Source organism: Rhinolophus hipposideros (assembly GCF_964194185.1).
Source record: "Rhinolophus hipposideros genome assembly, chromosome: 10".
NCBI classification, from domain to species: domain Eukaryota; kingdom Metazoa; phylum Chordata; class Mammalia; order Chiroptera; family Rhinolophidae; genus Rhinolophus; species Rhinolophus hipposideros.
In genome coordinates this window covers 84,373,135-84,391,299 of record NC_138056.1, presented here as the reverse complement: position 1 = coordinate 84,391,299, position 18,165 = coordinate 84,373,135, and the positions used below count along the sequence as shown (strand labels likewise).

The window sequence follows — 18,165 nt, the reverse complement described above, 5'->3', positions numbered from 1 at the left end:
TCACGTTTTTTAAATTTTTATTGTGGCTACTAGAAAAGTTAAAATCATATATGAGGCCCATTATATTTCTATTGGACAGCACTGTCCTAGAATGATATAGAATAAACTATTAACAGTGTTTCCTCTGGGGAATAAAACAGAGGGGGTTGGTCTTTTGTTCATATACTAGGTATTTAAAATGTTTATAATGAGCGCATATACTCATATATTACTTTAAAAATATTTAATGAAAAAGATAAAAAGGAAGAAAGGGCTGAATGAAAAAGGTAGAAAGGAAGAAAGGACTAGCACACTACAACTAATAAAGTAGTAAATATTAGCAAAATATATTTTTATTACATATAACAATTATTGTTTACATAATTATATATTATGTTTACATAATTACAATTATAATACATTAAATATATTATTATATATAAAAATTATATATAAAATATATAGTATTAGCAAAATAGAGACCAAGACAAACTACAAATGAATAGTTTATATATTAATTGATTTCTGTGCTGTTTTTGAGTGATTCCCATTTTTTTCCCTATGGCTTTTTTTTATTTTTTTGGAGGTTTTGAGGGGACATTTTGAGCTTCAGGTGATCAATGTTAAATGTTGAAATTTTACAGAACTTTTTGGTTTTTGGCAGATTCTTGATTCTCAGTTTTGTGGAACTTAAGAGATTGCAGTTTTCGTGGAACAACAAAAGGACTGTTTCTCTCAAGCAGTAAATACTTCCTACTTTTAAGAACTTGGATGAATACCTATTTTCCCCCTTTCATCTTAATAACATTTATGTCTATCTCCTCCCACCAGTGTTTTAAGTTTCCTTTAAGCCGTAATGGTTATTAATATTTCAAATGACAAAAGAAGAGTCATTAGTTTCTCTTCCTATGATGTGAGCCTGTCATTTGTGTCACTGTCTGTCACTTTCCTGCCTTTGCACCAGGTTATGGAGACAGAACGGATGATTTATCTGGTGACAGAATATGCTAGTGGAGGGGAAATATTTGGTAAGTACATTTATTGCATTCTTTAAACAGCTATTGAGCGCACTATGGCAAACCTAAAATAGCTGTCCGATGCCTTTGTCGCTGGGGCAGCTGTCACTTGATGCTGTCCTTCAGGGCTGTCATTTTCTATCAACAAAGTAATTTTGATTATTTTTGACTCACCTATTTAAATCTCTTCACCATCTTCATTTCGTTAGCAAAGGTGTTTTGTTTATTTCAGTCAGGTGTTAACAGTTGAGATTAAAGATCTCTAAGAACAAACATCCCTTCTGAACATGTGACTGAGGGTCTGTCTGATTGCCAGACTCTAACTGGGGTTACCAACTGTGACAGAACTCCCACAAGTGTATGGGCCTCTGTTGTGTGAGAAAGAGCCACTTGGAGCAGTCTCACCCTAATGCATTCTTTAAACTTTGTTTAAATAGAACGTGTAACTATATTCCTTACCATGTGTTCACAGTTCCCTTGACGATTCTTGTAACTTTGGAGGTTCTGTCTTCTGTAGCTATTTTTTTTCCTCGAGCACAACATCAGAATTAAACAGGAGAATTTGTTACCAGGAAATCTGACTTTTTCAGGTGGTAAAAACTGCACCCCCCCGCCCCCCCTTTTTTTTGTAACAGTAATAAGTGGAGCCAAGTAGAGGTAAAGGCTAAACTTTCAAATCTAGATTGTCATGTCTTTTCATTTTTAAAAAACAATAATTTATTTTTCAGTTTGTCTTTTTATTTTTAATTTTGTTTTCCTTTTGGCAAGTAACTACGAAGAAAGGTTCTTATATTCTTTAGATTTATGTAGCTTATTTTTGGGGTTTTGTTTTGGTTTAAATATGGGTGGTAATGAGTTTTTTTATTTTTTAAATATTGGCACTTACTAATTTAAAATATATTTACAGGCATGAAATTGCTTTTAAAGTAGAATCTTTTATTATGGATTGGTCAGTTGTGACTATGGATTTTTTGGTATGTTAAACATTCCCCAGAAATCTTACCATTTTGTGTCTAAGAATCTTCAGGATAAGTGTGAGCCTTTTTAAAAGAGGTGTCGTTATTTCTTTTTTCTTTCTTTCTTTTTTTTTTAAGGAGAGCACAACTCACAGTGGCCCATGTGGGGATGGAACCAGCAACCTTGGTGTTACTAGCACCATGCTCTAACCAACTGAGCTAACTGGCCACACCCATCATTATTTCTTAATAATAATTTTAATTGGCTTTGTATATGTAATTATGCACCATGTTAATCTTGGAAGAAAACAGGCCGTGTCATCTGAATGTTCATAATAATAATAAAAAGCAAATAAAATACACGTCAAATCCATTTTGCTTTTTAGGAAAACAGATTTTTAAAAGTACAGAAAAGATAACAATTCCCTAGTCATAGATTCTTTGTGGGAATGTAGCCGAAGGCATGAGGACACAGAATAGTACTTTTCATAGTGTTACTGAAAAAGGTGCAGATGAGGAAGAGAAGAGTGTCTGACTGTAAGAAGTCATTGTGACTGCAGTAGGGCTATGACTGTCTCATGAGCTCCGAAAGAATGGGCTTAATTAGGAACCTGAGCGTTGGAGACAGTTACATTTGCTTTTGAATCAGATCTTTGTCACTTTTTGCTGCTTTACCTGGAGCAAGTTACTAGATTCCGGGACTCAGTATAATGGTCTGTAAAAGTAAGGTCTGTAATAGCTGCCGCACAGTTGCAAAGATGAAATGAGGTAACATATATAGAGCCCTAGCAGTTTGCTTTCTTCACCTCTATCTATGTTAAAGAACAAATGGGAGATCAACTTCTGGCAGGATACCGTGTTTCCCCGAAAATAAGACCTAGCCGGACCATCAGCTCGATGGGTCTTTTGGAGCAAAAATTAATATAAAACCCGATATTATATTATATATTATACCCGGTCTTATAGTAAAATAAGACTGGGTCTTATATTAATTTTTGCTCCAAAAGACGCATTAGAGCTGATTGTCCGGCTAGGTCTTATTTTCGGGGAAACATGGTAACATGAGGAGCGCTACTGACCCACTTCCTAGTGAAAATGATTTCTAAAAAAAAAAACCACAAAAAAACAACCCAGCCATTTAAAGTTTCAGGAAATGGTCCTAAGGGTAAACAGCAAATAAACATTTATTCAAAAACATCTATAAAAATTTGACAAGCAGTGAGAGAGTCTGGACTTTCAAAAGTAGTAGTGCTTCATCCTTCCCCCTTGCCCGCTCAGTGAGGTAGAGATTCCACACGGGACTGTTGTAGTCCAAATACAGTTCCCCATTCTCATTCCCCCAACCTAACTTAACAGCTTTCTTCCTGGAGGTACAGGATATCAGCATTTCTCATTCTTCCCCAGCTACCTGCTGCTACTGCTAAGTCCTGGGTGAGTGCAGTGGAGGACTGGGGACTTCCTTCTTCCACCCATCTCCCATTTATGGAGTTTGGATGTGGCATGCCGACAATACTGAGGCTCAGATCACTTTTGCCTCAGGTTGTAAGTTGGTGGTTCCATCCCAAGAGAGGCAAGCTGGGAAGATGATCTCAGGCTGCAACCCCTGTCCTTCCACTGAGCTCTGAGCTCCTTGAGTGGGGGTGTCACTCAGAGAGAACTTTGCCATTGTCTGCATACCCAGCTTCAGAGCCCTGGCTCAGAAATTTGCCCAAAGGGAGAAACATACCATAAAACAACTCCTAATTTCTTCCCAAAGGAACTAACTTTATTTGCAACAGAGAATGAAATTCAAATCTAAAGACACCTAAAGAATAGTAGAGGTTGTAGTAAAAGTCATTTAAGAGGAGATTCAAGAGACAGGACAAACTGTAGACCAGCTAGTTTGCTGGAGAGAACCAGAGAATGATGCACAAGAAATTTCGTGAAGTGAGAACAAAAACACTGATCTCAGAAACTATTGCTTCAAAGGAACCAGAATTTGATTGGATTGTTTGTAGACCAATTTATGCCCCAGGGCATTGTTGTAAACAATAGAGCAACCAGCCGGCAATTATTAGAGTTTAACAGCTGGACGTGGTCAAGGAAAGATAGGAAGAGAGCCCTACCTAAACCTTGGTGATACAGTGATCTGAGGGTAAGTTAAATATACCAAATCTGCCTCCTTGAGGAACAGCATCGGAAGCTGAACACTTATGTATGGGGGAATAAACTTCACTTAAACCATTCAGCCAGTCATTAAACAAATAAACAAGCAATAACAATAACATGTTCTAGAAGGGTAGCAGTATACCAGTACCCAGAGGTGCTATAACATATTATCTAAAATGTCTAGTTTCCAACAATAAGAAAAACTACAAGGCATACATAGAAACAGGAAAGTGTGACCCATACACTGGAAAAAAAGCAGGCCACAGAAACTGCCTGTCAGAGAGACCAGATATCAGATTTATCGTAAAAACACTTTAAAGTAGCCATTATGACATGTTCACAGAAACAAAGGAACTCACAATTAAAGTAATAAATGAAGATATGATAATACCAAATAGAGAATATCAGTGAAGAGATAGAAATTATTAAAAAAAGAACAAAATGGAAATTTGGAATTGAAAAGTAAAATAATTGATATAAAAATATTCATTAAAGAGGCTTACTGTAGATTTGAACTGGCAGAAGTGAATTTGATAGTAGACATTATGCAAGGTGAAGATTAGAGAGAAAACCAAATTAAGAACAATGAATAGAGCCTCAGAGAAATGTGGGGACACTATCAAGTGTGACAGCATATGTATATTGGGAGTACCAGAAGAGATTGGAAAAGGAGCAGGAAAAAATATGCAAGGAAATGACTGTAAACTTCACACATTTATTGAAAAACAAAAACCTGTAGGTCCATGAAGCTCAATAATATCTAAGTAGGATTAAACACACACCAAGAGACCCACAAACCTATACATCATAGTACAAATAGTGAAAGTTACAAACAAGGAGAAACTATTGAAAGCATGGAGAGAAAAATTATGTGTCACTAAAAGGGAACCCTGTAAGATTAACAGTGGATTTTCCAGCAGAAACAATGGAGGCCAGAAAGCAATCGGATGACATTTTAAAAGTGCTCAAAAAACCCCCAAAACAAACTATTAACCAAAATCCTGCATCAAAAATGAAGGTGAAATACTTTTTTAGATAATCAAAACCTGAATTTGCTGTCCTGACAGACCCACCTTACAAGAAATACTAAAGGAAGTTCTTCGGGGTGAAAACCCTGAAGGTGCTAATTTAAGTCCACACAAAAAACAGGAAGTGCCAATAAAGGTAATATTGTAATTATAAAAGACAGAAGAGATCAATACTTTTCTCCTTTCTTCTTTTAACCTATTTAAAAATCAGTTACATGAAATTATATATTATATAAATAACATGTAATGAATTGTTCGGCCTGTAATGTAATATATGTGTAATGTACTTAGCACTAACAGCACAAAGGAGGTATGTGTGAGAAAAACTGCATTGGATCAAGGAAATCACAACAGATAGTAAAGAAATAATTATAACAATGTGTTGTTGGATTTGTAACATTAATTGATGTAATGTTTATTAAAAAATACTATAGAAGGGGGTAAAACAAATAGAGCTATACAAAAAAAGGCATGAAATATATAGAAAACAAAAACTAAAATAGTACACATAATTCCAACTATATCAGTATTAAGTGTAAATGGATCTAATAAGCTAAAGAGGCAATGATTGTTAGACTAAATAAAAACACACGATTCATCAGTATGTTGTCTATAGGAGACCTTATTTAAATTCAAAACTACAAATAGACTGAAATTATAAAAGGATGGAAAAAGATGTATCATGCAGATAGCAGCCATAACAAAAGCTGCACTGGCTGTGCTGATGTCAGACAGAATAAACTTTAAAACAAAAAAGACCTTTTCTCTACTTGCTAGGGATAAAGAGGGACATTGTATAATGATAAAAGGGTCAATACAGTGGGAAAATGAAACAGTTATAAACATATATGTCTAATAATAGAGCAACAAAACATGACACAAAAACTGACAGAAATGAAGGGAGAAATAAAGATAATAGTTGGAGGCTTCAATACCCTCTTTGCAATATTGGATAGAAAAACTAAACGCAAGATCAAAAATGAAAATAAGACTTGAATAACATTATAAATTAACTAGACATAATAGACATCAATAGAGCACTCAACAACACAATAGACATGCTTCTCAAGTACACACAGAACATTCTTGAGGATAAGACCATATACTAAGCCATAAAACAAACCTGTATAAGTGTTAAAAGGTAACATTAATAAAATGTATTTTGCAACCACTGTAGAAAGGAATTAGAAATGAATAACAGGAAAACATTTGGGGAACTCACAAATATGTGAAAACGAAATAATATCTTTAAAGTAAGCAATGGGTCAAAAGAAATCAAAGTGAATTCAGAAAATACTTTGAGATGAGTGAAACTAAAGATAACATATCAAAACCTATGGGAAGTTTATAGCTGTAAAATGCCTATAACAAGAAAGATCAACTGCTTAGTCTTTTACGTTATGACATTGGAAAAGAAAGAGCAAACCAAACCTAAACCAAGCTGCAGGAAGGAAATTCATAAATATTGTAGCAGAAATTAATAAAATTGAGAACACAAAAACAGAGAAAAATCATTGAAACCAAAATTTGGTTCTTTGAAAAGTTCGATAAAATTGACAAATCTTTAGCTGGATGGACCAGGGAACAAAGAAAGACTCAAATTACTAGAGTCAGAAAGGAAAGAGGGGATATTAATACTGACCCTAAAGAAATACAAATTATTATAAAGGAATACCTGAACAAGTGTACACAAACAAATCGGTTAACTTGGATAAAATGGACAAATTCCTAGAAGGACACAAAATACTGAAACTGACTCAAGAAGAAATAGACAATCTGAATAGAAAAGTGAAGAGATTGAAGCAGCAGTCGAAAAACTGCCATAAAGAAAAGGCTAGACCCAAATGGCATCACTGCTTTAATTCTACCAAACATTGAAGAACTAATATCAATTCTTCATAAATTCCTAAGAAAATAGAAGAAGAGGGAATACTTCCCAATTCTATGAGGTCAGCATTACCCTCCTACCAATACCAGATGAAGACACCATACAAAAACTCTACCTCTATGACTATGGATGCAAAAATTCTTAACAAAATTCATTTATGAATGAAATCCAGCAACATATAAAAAGAATTGTACACTATGACCAAGCAGAATTTATCTTAGGACTGTAAGGTTAGTTCACCAAACTAAAATCCATTAATGTGTCATATCAGTAAAGAAAAAACAAATGTCACGATCATCTCAGTAGGTGCAGAAAAATCACTTGTCACTCTCTAACACCATTTAATGGTAAAAACATTTAACATACTAGAAACAGAAGGAAACTTCCTTAATCTAATAAAAAAATCTCTGAAACACCCACGGCTAACCTCATATTTAATGGTGAACGACTAGATGTTTTCCCCATCAGATGAGGAATAAGAAAGATTTCATCTCTCTCCACTTCTATTTAAGCTTTGTACTGGAGGTCCTAGCCTCAGCAATTAGGCAGCAAAGAGAGGCACCTAGATTGCAAAGGAAGAAGTAAAATTAACTATTCATAGATGGCATGATCTTATGTAAAGAAAATCCTAATGAATCCACTGAAAAACTATGAGAACTATGTAAGATTTTAGCAAGGTTGCAGGATACAAGAGCAATATATGCAAATCACTTGCATTTCTATACTCTTACAGTGAACAATCTGAAAATGAAGTATGTAAAACAATTCAGTTTACAATAGCATCAAAAAGAATAAAATACTTAGGAATAAATTTAATAAAGCAGTGTAAATCTTATACTCTGAAAAGTACAAAAAAGCCCGAAAAAATGTTGAAAGAAATTTAAGAAGATCTAAATCATTGGAAAAACATCTCATATCTGTAGAAACATTGATAACATTGATAAGATGGCAGTACTGCTCAAGTTGATGTACAAATTCAATGCAATCCCCATCAGAATCTAAGCTGACATTTTGTAGAAATTAATAAACTGATTCTAAAATACATATGGAATTGCAAGAGACCCAGAATAGCCAAAACAGTCTGGAAAAAGAACAAAGTAGATTGGAGTGATGCAGCTACAAGGCAAGGAAAAATGGCAGCCACCAAAAGCGAAAAGAGGCATAGAAAAGATTCTCCCAGAGAGCCTACAGAGAGAGCGGGGCCCTGCCAATACCTGATTTCTTGCTTCCTGAACTGAGTGAATAAATTTCAGTTTTTTAAAGCTACCAATTTTGTGGTCATTAGTTTTGGCAGCCCTAGGAAATTAATACAGATGAGGACAGGATTTTGGCATAATCTCAGAATATCTTCTCATAGTAATCATTTATAAGGGGGATAATCACTTACTAGGTGGCAGAACTGGCAGACACCAACCTCATCAGGTGATGAATATTAACATCGTGTGGTGAAGGCTTTAAAGATGTAGCGCAAGAACTGCAATTTTGGGACATTTGCTGGAAGTAAGTAGGGGGGAGCAAGGTCTGCTGTAGCACGCTCAAAAGATTTCAGGATGAGAACATGGTATAGTTTACATTTCTTAAGTTGTTTAGTATGGTTTAAATATAGGCTGCATGTAAGAAAATGGCCGGAAATGAGGCTGGTAAGATAGGAAAGGCTCAGTAGTGAAGGGCTTCGTGTGAGTTCTCAGACTTCAAAAAAACCCCTATCACATCCTCATTGCACTATATCCTTTCTGAGTAGTACTTCTATAAGTTGTAGTTTTACATTTATTTTTGTAATTGTTTGGTTTCTGTCTCCACCAGACAACAAACTCAGCAAGTTTTGGAGTCATGTTTCTTTTTGCTCACCGTTGTATCCCTATGTCTCTTCTTGCTCTTCAGTTTATACTGTTAGACTCAAATATTTACTGAGGGAAATGATCAGTGACTGTTTATTGAATGAGTGAGTGAATGAGTGAGTGAACCACTGTGTAAAAAGAATTGAATTTTATCTTTAAGTATTGCCATATGAGGAAGAATTGGGATGGAACATACCAAAACTAGTTAGGAAGCTGTATAATAATATTTGAGAATGATGAGGTATTGAAGTAAGGTAGTGCCTTCACAGTAATCTTGTAATATAGATTTTTGTCATCATTTTACAAAGAAACTGAGGTTCAAGGAAACTAAATAATTTGCCTAAGGTCATATAATTAATCAGTGATAGAGCTGAGATTTAACCCAAGGACTCTCTGACTCCAGAGCACATGTTGTTTCCCATTTACTGGGTTGAAGAATCAGTTCTTCCATACAAAAGGACTTCAACTAAGTGTTTCTGGGAGGATTTTTTTTATTACAAATACAAGCCAAGTTTCTGTTTTGGAAATGTAGGTCATGGACATAGCAGCAAAACAATCTTAATATGAAGTATTTTTTTACCCTCCTGTTACTAAATACCCATGGAAAGAAAGGGTAAGACAGATTTTCTTAGAAATCTGTCTTACTGTGAGATTTAGGCACAGGCAATCGCTTGATTACAGAACTAATATTTATAAATTAGCATTTCATCTACTTATGTAATTATGACTCCATCTTCTCCCTTCAAGGTTTTTTATTTCATCATTGTTTATGCAAAAGAATTTGCCAATATTCCTAAAATTTTAGATTAATTAAGCATATCAATGGGTTACTAAACTTTTTGAAAGTCACAGTGCTAGATAAAGGAGAAACTGAGTAGGAGGATATTAAGATGATCTTTAGATCTCTGACCCTGTTATTGGTATGAGTGGTAGTATCGTTTACTGAGATGGAGAATGCCAGGGTTAAAACAAATTGGATGAACTGTGTTGTTTTAAACATACTAAGTTTGAGGCACCAGTTAGATAAAAGTTGTCCATTAAGTAACTGGATTATATTAGTCTGGAAATCAGAGATAAAATGGAGCCCAGGAATATTGTTTCCATTAGCAGATAGATGGTACTTAGTAATCAATATGGGGTAATGCAGAAAAGGATAGGCTTAAGGATGAAACCCCTAGTACCGTCAGTATTTAAGTTGAAAGTAAGGCCATGAAGTATATGAAAAAGCTGCTGTTGATGAAATAAGATTGTGATGTTATAAAAAACAAGGAAAATAGGAATTTCGAAAAAGAGCAGTTTTAAAAGCTATAGAAAAGTCAAATGTAATAAGGGCTGAAAGGTGGCCTCTGTCTTTGTGAAAAAGATGTTCTCAGTGCTGTTAAAGAGATCTGTTTTACTGATGTAACAAGAAGAGAAATCAGAGTGCAGTGGGGTGAGGTGTGAGTACATAGTGAGGAAGGGGAAACTGAAAGTTTTACCAGTGTTTTCTAAACGTGATCATATAATGTATTAATATACTACCTTTTACACTGTGCACTCCAATTTATTCAAATATATGTATATAAACAAGTGTTATGTATGTATCTATAACATACTGACTGCATTTAAAAATATATATATATATATATACGATAAGATAAATAGAAGTGATGGGCCTTCTGGCAATAAAAGAGTAAAGAAGTTGGCAAATCTTTTTCCTAAAGAGCAAATATAAGATGGACAAAATTGTCAAAAACAGCCATTTAGTGCTCTGAAAATGAACCAATGGCAGATATCAAATTGAGAAGCTTTAATTCCTGAAAATCTTTCAATTTGTGATGAGAAGAGTGGGAGTCTTTGGCATTTTTGCTGGAACCCCTACACCCTTCCCCTCACTTCCCCAAGGGTAAGTATAATGTGATCAAGGTTGGCTAGCTTTAAAACCAGCAGCTTTGTTGCCAGAGACAGCCTACTTAATTTGTAAGGGAAGACCAAAAAACTGCCCAGTCATGTTGTCAGTTTGGTAACAAGTTTGTTAGGAAACGCATGTGGAAGACTTATAGCCTTGATAGCTAGAACTTACGGTCTTGGTAGGGACAAGCAGCAGAATGGTTGAGTAGCAAGAAATTTAATAGGAAGAACCTGTTAATGAGAGAACCACAACAGAATAAAATAAGTTCTCTATTCATCTCTGGCTTACTGGAGGACTGGCATCCACTAGGAAATCTTGAGAGAACCCAGCAAAGAGTAAAATCTGAGGCTGACTTTGAAACTTTCTGAACTTTGAATGCACTCCTCAACCTACCAACAGATTGGTCAGCAGAGGGTGAAAAGTCTTTTGGTTTGACTACTGATTCATGTAGACATAGGGATGACCTCAAAGAAGCCAGGTGAAAAAATACAAATAAGAATGAAAAGAAATGGGGCGGCTGGGTCGCTCCTATGGTTGGAGCGCCGTGCTCCTAATGCCGAGGTCACTGATATGATTCCCACAAGGGCCAGGGAGCTGCACCCTGTACAGCTAAGATTGTGAACAATGGCTCGACCTGGAGCTGGGCTGCCGTGAGCTGCTGTGAGATACCGTGTGCTGCCATGAGAGCCCGGCAGCCAGCGTGAGTGGCTGGCAGCCAGCATAAGCTGCTGTGCGTGGCTGACCCACGGCCAGGGACTAGCTGCCTCAGACGGGTGGAGTGTAATGCTCAGAATACCAGCATGGGCCAGGGAGCTGCGTCCTCCACAACTAGACTGAGAACAACAGCTTGAATCAGGGCGGGGAAGGGGGGAGAATTAAAAGAAATATATAGCAGAGTAATCAATGGCTACATACCACAAGGATACAGATTCTCAAATTATTTCCAAGAGGATTTGTAAAAAACAGAACAAAACAAAGGACAAAAGCAACAATCATCCTCAGGGAGAAAAAAAGCATAATCCAGAATTGTTTAAATGTATTATTTGTAATACTCAGTTTTATAAAAAGAACAGTACAGTATATTAAAGAAATTTCAGGATCCATACTCAGTCAGAAAAGTAATCAATAGAAACTTTCTTTGAGTGGTTCTGGATATTTTAGCAAAAACTTCATAGCAATTATTACAAATTAGTTCAAACAATTTGTTCAAACAAAGAAATTATGTGTAAATAACTGATAGAAACATAATGACAATGCCTTAACAAATAGGGAATCAGTTAGGAAATAGAAACTATAAAAAGCAAAATGGAAATTCTGGAGTTGAAAAGTAGAATAACCGAAAGGAAAAAAAAAAAAAATCACTAAATGAATTCAGTAGCAAATTTGACATGGCAGAAGAAAGAACCGGCAAACTTGAAGAAATAGCAATGTTTTTATTGTTTTTAATCCAATCTGAAGAACAGAGAAAAAATAAGTGGGGGGAAAAAATCAGAGACCGGTCAGGCAAGTATACCATCTAGTATACCAACATATTTGTACTGGGAATTCCAGAAGGAGAAGAGAAAGGGACAGAAAAAATACTTTAGTGTATCATAAAACATTAATTTAGATTTTCAAGAAGCTCAAAGAATCTAAGTTATGATAAACACAGAAATCTACAACTAGACACATCATTGTCAATTTGCTAAAAGAAAGAATTTTGAGAGCAGCAAGAGAAAAATGACTCATCATATACAGGATAACAACAATATGATTTATAGCTGAGTTCTTATCAGAAAAAAGTAGAGGCCAGAAAGCAGTGGATTAGCATATTTAAAATTCTGAAGTAAACTGTGAATCATAAATTCTGTATCTACCAAAACTATCCTTCAAAAATGAAGGCAAAATAAAGACATTGCAAAATAACCAGGGTGAGAGAATTTCTTATAACCAGACCTGCTATACAAGACATTCCTGACGGAAGTGCTCAGGCTGAAAGGAAATGACACCAAATGGTAACTCATGTCCACAGAAGGAAATGAAGAAAATCAGAAAAGATGAATATGTAGGAAATAAAAGACTACATAAATACACTTTCTCCCTTTTCTTCTCTTAATTTCTTTAAAAGACATACAATGGTTTAGAGAAGTAATTATAGCACTTCATTTCTGGATTTCTAACATGTATTGATGTAATAAGTACATAAAGGAAGGCTGAGGAAATAAGAGTTACATTGGAATAAGGTTGCTGTATTTTACCAGAGTCAAGTCAGTATGAATTTGAAGTAGATTGTGATAAATTAGCATGCTAATTATAATCCCTAGAGCAACCACCAAGATAAAAATCAGTACCCTACTTTGAAGGCCAGTGGTTTAAATGACTCTTCAGAAACTTGATTATGATGGGAAGGAATAACTAGAAGGGGTTGAATATGTGTTGTCTTTTTATTGTATATTTGATACAAGCCTATAGTTTATGTTGAGGGAAAAGAACCAGGAGTACAGAGGAAATGAGGACATAAGGGAGAGAATGAAATTTAATGGAGCATTTTTTAAGGAGCTACAAGGGGTTACATTTTAGTGCATAAGTGGAGGGATTAGTCTTGGGTGAACTAGAAAGGATGAAGGTAGGGATACAGTTGAAGGCTGGTAAGTTTGCAGAAGTATTTATGTGAGATTGATGTTTGGGGTATTAAAGTTGAGAGTCTGACTACCTAATACTAATTTTTGAGAAATAGGAAAACAATTTATATGCTGAGATGAGATCTTGAAAGAGCAGATTCAAATCCCACCTCCACCACTTCCTACCTTTGTGACCTTAGTTGAGTTCTTAAATCTCACTGCCTTAAGTGTCCCCATCTTTAAAACGAGATAATAATAATGATGATGGTGATGCTATCACTTACCTCAAAGGGTTGTAAGGATTATGTGTTTGTAAAATGCTTAGTCCATGCAAAAACTTGTACAACATGCTTACGAAATGAAAGAAATTGATGTTGGGGAACAAGTTGAAGGACTGATAGGCAGCAGTGATATGCTAGCAGTTGTTGGAGGTCTTAACTTTGTTGGACTCCACTTGTGGCTTATTTTATGGGTTGTTTGTTAGCAGTACTTGGCAGGTGAGATATGAGAGTGAAGAACATAGATGGCAGGTTTCATCCAGAGTTTTTCAAGGTTTTTCGAAGTGATGAATTATGGTACTTGGAAGTTTCTATTCTGGTTGTGAAGGTTACTAGATGGGAACTTCATCTTGTGTTGTTGGCAGATTAAAACACAAAACTGCTTTGGATAGTAGTTCGCTGCTTAATTCCAAACTCAGTTTCAGATTTGCTGAGAGAGTTGTTGCAATTTTAACCTTCGTGGCAGTCACACCATTTCTGGAAATTTTCTTCATTTTTGAGTACTATATTGTACAAAGGACATCAGTAGTCGGAATGTGATAAAGATGGTGAGCAATATTTGCGATTGTTGGAAGAAGGAGTGTGTTAAAGAAGGCTTTATAAAGGAAATAATGTTTTCAAGTATGAGAAGTTTGCTGAGTAGAAGTGAGTTTTCTCGTGGGAAACATGTGAAGACTCTATAAAGCATTGAAATAACCTGATGTAGTCAGGTAACTAGAACTCATTTCTTAGAGGATTAAGTGATAGGCTGGTGGTTTCTCAGATTATTCTAAAAATTCTAAAGGTTCTTTGGAAAAGTCTACAATGCCTTCTCTTAGGAGGTAGGTTTGTGAGGCAGGGCTAAGAGATTATGCTTTCCTCACAAAAACATTCAGCACCACCTCAGGGATACTGTGGATACCTGATCATGGCATTGTACACCAGAAGCTAAACATTAATGAATGCCAACTATAATTTTATATATATAATGTGATGGTTCAGTGTGAGGTCGGAGGGATAGTGCATGGGGGGAGGGGGTTCACAGTGTGAGGGATATAAATGATGAACGTCTAAGTATTACCTTGTCTTGTACACCTGAAACAAATAAATAAAAAAATAAAAAAGGAAAAAAAAATAAAACAACATTTTGATTTCTCACTGGTAAAAAAAAAACAAACAAAAAAAAACATTCAGCCAACCTCCATTTTCCCCCTCCTATTCAACAAGAGCATCTCTGCTTTTATACCTAAAGTGCCTACTGGCTTTCCACATAAGACTTCATTTACATAAATGAATCTGGCCACTAAAAGATTGATCTGCTGTTAGATGATAGTGTGCCATAGAAGGGCTTTAAAAAAAGCCAGGACACAGTTCAACTTATGATTTAGAAAGAGTACTTGGTGGCAATAATTTGAGGGACATGAGACTAGAGTGTGGGAGAGCAGTTAGAAGGCTACTGCAGTAAAACAGATGAGAGCTGAGGAGGGTCTGAAAAGTAGTTGTAATGACGACAGAGAAAATGGGTTATAGTTAAACAAGGCAGCCTTGTTAATAGTTAAGAATATGGATAGAGTCAGACTTCCGTGATTCAAATTCTACCTGCACCACTTCCTACCTTTGTGACCTTGGATGAGTCCTTAAACCTCACTGCCTTAAGTGTTCCCATCTTTAAAATGAAGGTAATGATGATAATAATAATAGTAATAATGATGATGCTATCACTTATCTTAAAGGGTTGTTGTAAGGATTATGTGTTTGTAAAATACTTAGTCCATACAAAAAATTATAGAACATGCTTATTAGCAGCATTCATAATAGCTAAAAAGTTGAAACAAGCCAAATGTCTATCAACTGAGGAATGGATAAACAAAATGTGGTATCTCCATATAATAGAATATTCTATGGTAAAAAGGGATGAACTATTGATACATGCTACAGCATGGATGAACCTAGAAAACATGTTATGTGAAAGAAGCCAGACAGAAAAGGCCACATATTGTGTTTCCGTTTATATGAAATGTGAGACAGAAGGTAGATTCGTGGTTACCAGGGACTGGCGGTGGGGGAGAACTAGGACTAACTGCTATTGGTACAGAGTTTCTTTTTGGGGTGATGGAAATATTCTAGAATAGGTAGTGCTGATAATTGCACAACATAGTGAATATATTGAAACCACTGGATTGTACACGTTAGTTATTTTATGCCATGTTCATTATATCTCAATTTTTTAAATGTTGTTTTAAAAAATAAAAATGCTTATAATATTTATAGTAAGCTCTCAGTGGTAGTTCTCACTGTTCTTTAAGAAGTATTTAGACAGTTTCTAATAACTCTTACTATAATTTAGGAAGTGCAATATTACAGGATTTGGTAATAGTGAATATGGGAGTTGACAGAGATGAAGCAATCTAGGAAAGAGGTTGACAGTTTTTTCTAAAGGCCAAGATAGTAAATATTTTAGGCTTTATAGGCCATATGTTCTCTGTGCAAAACTACTTAGCTCTGCTGTCGTACTGCACTGAAAGCAGCCCTAGACAACATGTAAATGAATAGCATGGCTGTGTTCCAGCAAAACTTTATTTACAGAAACAGGCAACACTGTGAATATACTAAAAACTCCCGATTTTTTCCTTTTAAAATGGTGAACTTTATGGCATGTGAAGTATATCTAAATTAAGGTGCTATTGAAAAAAAGAAAAACAGGTAGTAGGCAGAATTTGGCCCATGGGCTAAAGTTTGCCCATTCCTGATCTAAGAATGAGTTATTGGATTGATTATAGTGCTACCAATATAGATAGGATATTAAAGGAAGAACAGCAGATTTAAAGAGGGAAAATGAATAATTTGGGTGGGGAATGAGAATGGCATAGGCATTTTAGGTGTCTGGAATATCCAGCTAGAGGTATATAGAAAATAATGGAGTTTGGCTAGGTTTGGTAGTTACTAACATATAGGTAGCCTTTAAAAACGGGAGTAGGTATCATTCAAGGTAAGTATAGAGAAAAAGATGGGTGAGAGAAAAGCAATGTTAAAAGAGTCAGAGAAAGGAGGCCCAGCAAAAGATAGAAAGGAACAGTCAAAACAATAGGGGGAGAATCAAAAGTGGAACACTTCGTGGAAGCCCAAGGAGAGAGTTTTGGAAGGAAATGATCAAGCGTTTAGATGCTCCAAAAAGGTCAAATAAAATAAAGGTTTGCAAATGGCAACTAGGACATCATTTGTGACTTTGGCAAGGGAAATATCAGTGGAATGAAGGAAGCTAGATTACAGTATGTTCAATATGTGGAGGCATTAAATAGGCTAGTATTTTAAGAAACATAGCTCTGAACAAAAGACATGTAGACAGAATGGAAAGACAGTAGCTAGAGCAGGAAGCAGGGAGTTGGGGAGAATTCTTCATAAGTGTCACATTTCTTCATGTCTTGCTAGTAAGGTACTGACTTGCCTTTGTCCCAGGCTACTTGCATAGTGAACCGCCTTGGAAGACACAGATAGCTTCTCCCTCTGGAGCTAAAGGATAAGTCTAATTATTCCTGTTGTAAAAAATTTGGATTCCCTACGCTCAGGGTCCCTCTCCTATAATGCACCCAACTGTATGTGCAAGTGTCACCTGGCCCCCTTCACATCACCCTGTGGGAATCAGGACTTGGCAAACTGACGCAAATATTTGACGCTCATGCTGCTTGTTCTACCCTGAATACCAAAGTCCTTTATCTTTGATCTGGCGTCTCGTGTCTTCTGCCAGCATCCATGCAACTGTGTCACATTAAATTGTTAGCTTGCAAGTAGGGTAAAATCTCAGATTCTCTCACATTTAACAAGGGGGACTTTGGTTTTATTTAAATACGAGATTTGAGTATAGGGTGAGGTTAAGGGTATAGCAGTGAACTATAGTGAACAAGATGAGTGTGACTATAAATGGTATGGAAAAGAACCTATGTAGCCAGATCCAGGAAGAAGCGGCGATCAGCTATAAGCATAGTTGCTAGGAATTGTCTTTGCACAAAAAGGATAGAAGAAGGTGAAGGAGGTAGTGGCTGTAGGTAATTTTCTAGTTAGAAAAATGTGAAGTAAGGTACTTCATGCCTTTTGTCTAATTTTCTATTTGAAGCAGGAGGTTCCATCATCACCTGAGAGTTAAGGTTGAGAGGATAGGGACCTGGATGAGGATGGAGACAGTGAAATTAGCTGCTTGGGGGAGTAAGAAAAGGAGTCATCAAGGACCGCTAAAATAGTTGATTGAAGGCCCTAGAGATAGGAAGCCATGAACTTGTTATTCCATTATACAGATTGAATGATTTTTATTTTTTCTTCAGCAGTGCTCAGCTCTCTGTGGGTAGATGGGATAAGAAAGACTGTTGGACTGATCCAGTGTTTGGGTTTATGAGACATGTGCCAATAAAAGAAAGGCAGATGACAAAGGAATTGAGGCCCTAACAATAAACTAATTAATGTGTGGGTCATTGGACTTAGGCTGAAAGGGGGAGAGGGCAAGTGAGACCAGGATGAATAATGTTAAATAGGAGGAATATGAAAAGATAGAAGTCTAAGTGAAGTTGAACAG

At 35.9% G+C, this 18,165-nt stretch overlaps 1 protein-coding gene across 2 annotated transcripts in view; it reads left to right on the top strand.

The window, feature by feature from the left end:
- The window catches only part of SIK3 (SIK family kinase 3), a gene marked incomplete at its 5' end in the record, with an annotated part of 242,629 nt that overhangs the window by 132,982 nt on the left and 91,482 nt on the right, over positions 1–18,165 (top strand). For both annotated transcript variants that reach the window (XM_081064916.1, XM_081064915.1), the window contains one exon: positions 944–1,007. In XM_081064916.1, the coding sequence (XP_080921042.1) occupies positions 944–1,007 (64 nt within the window). The remainder of the gene's footprint in view (positions 1–943; positions 1,008–18,165) is intronic.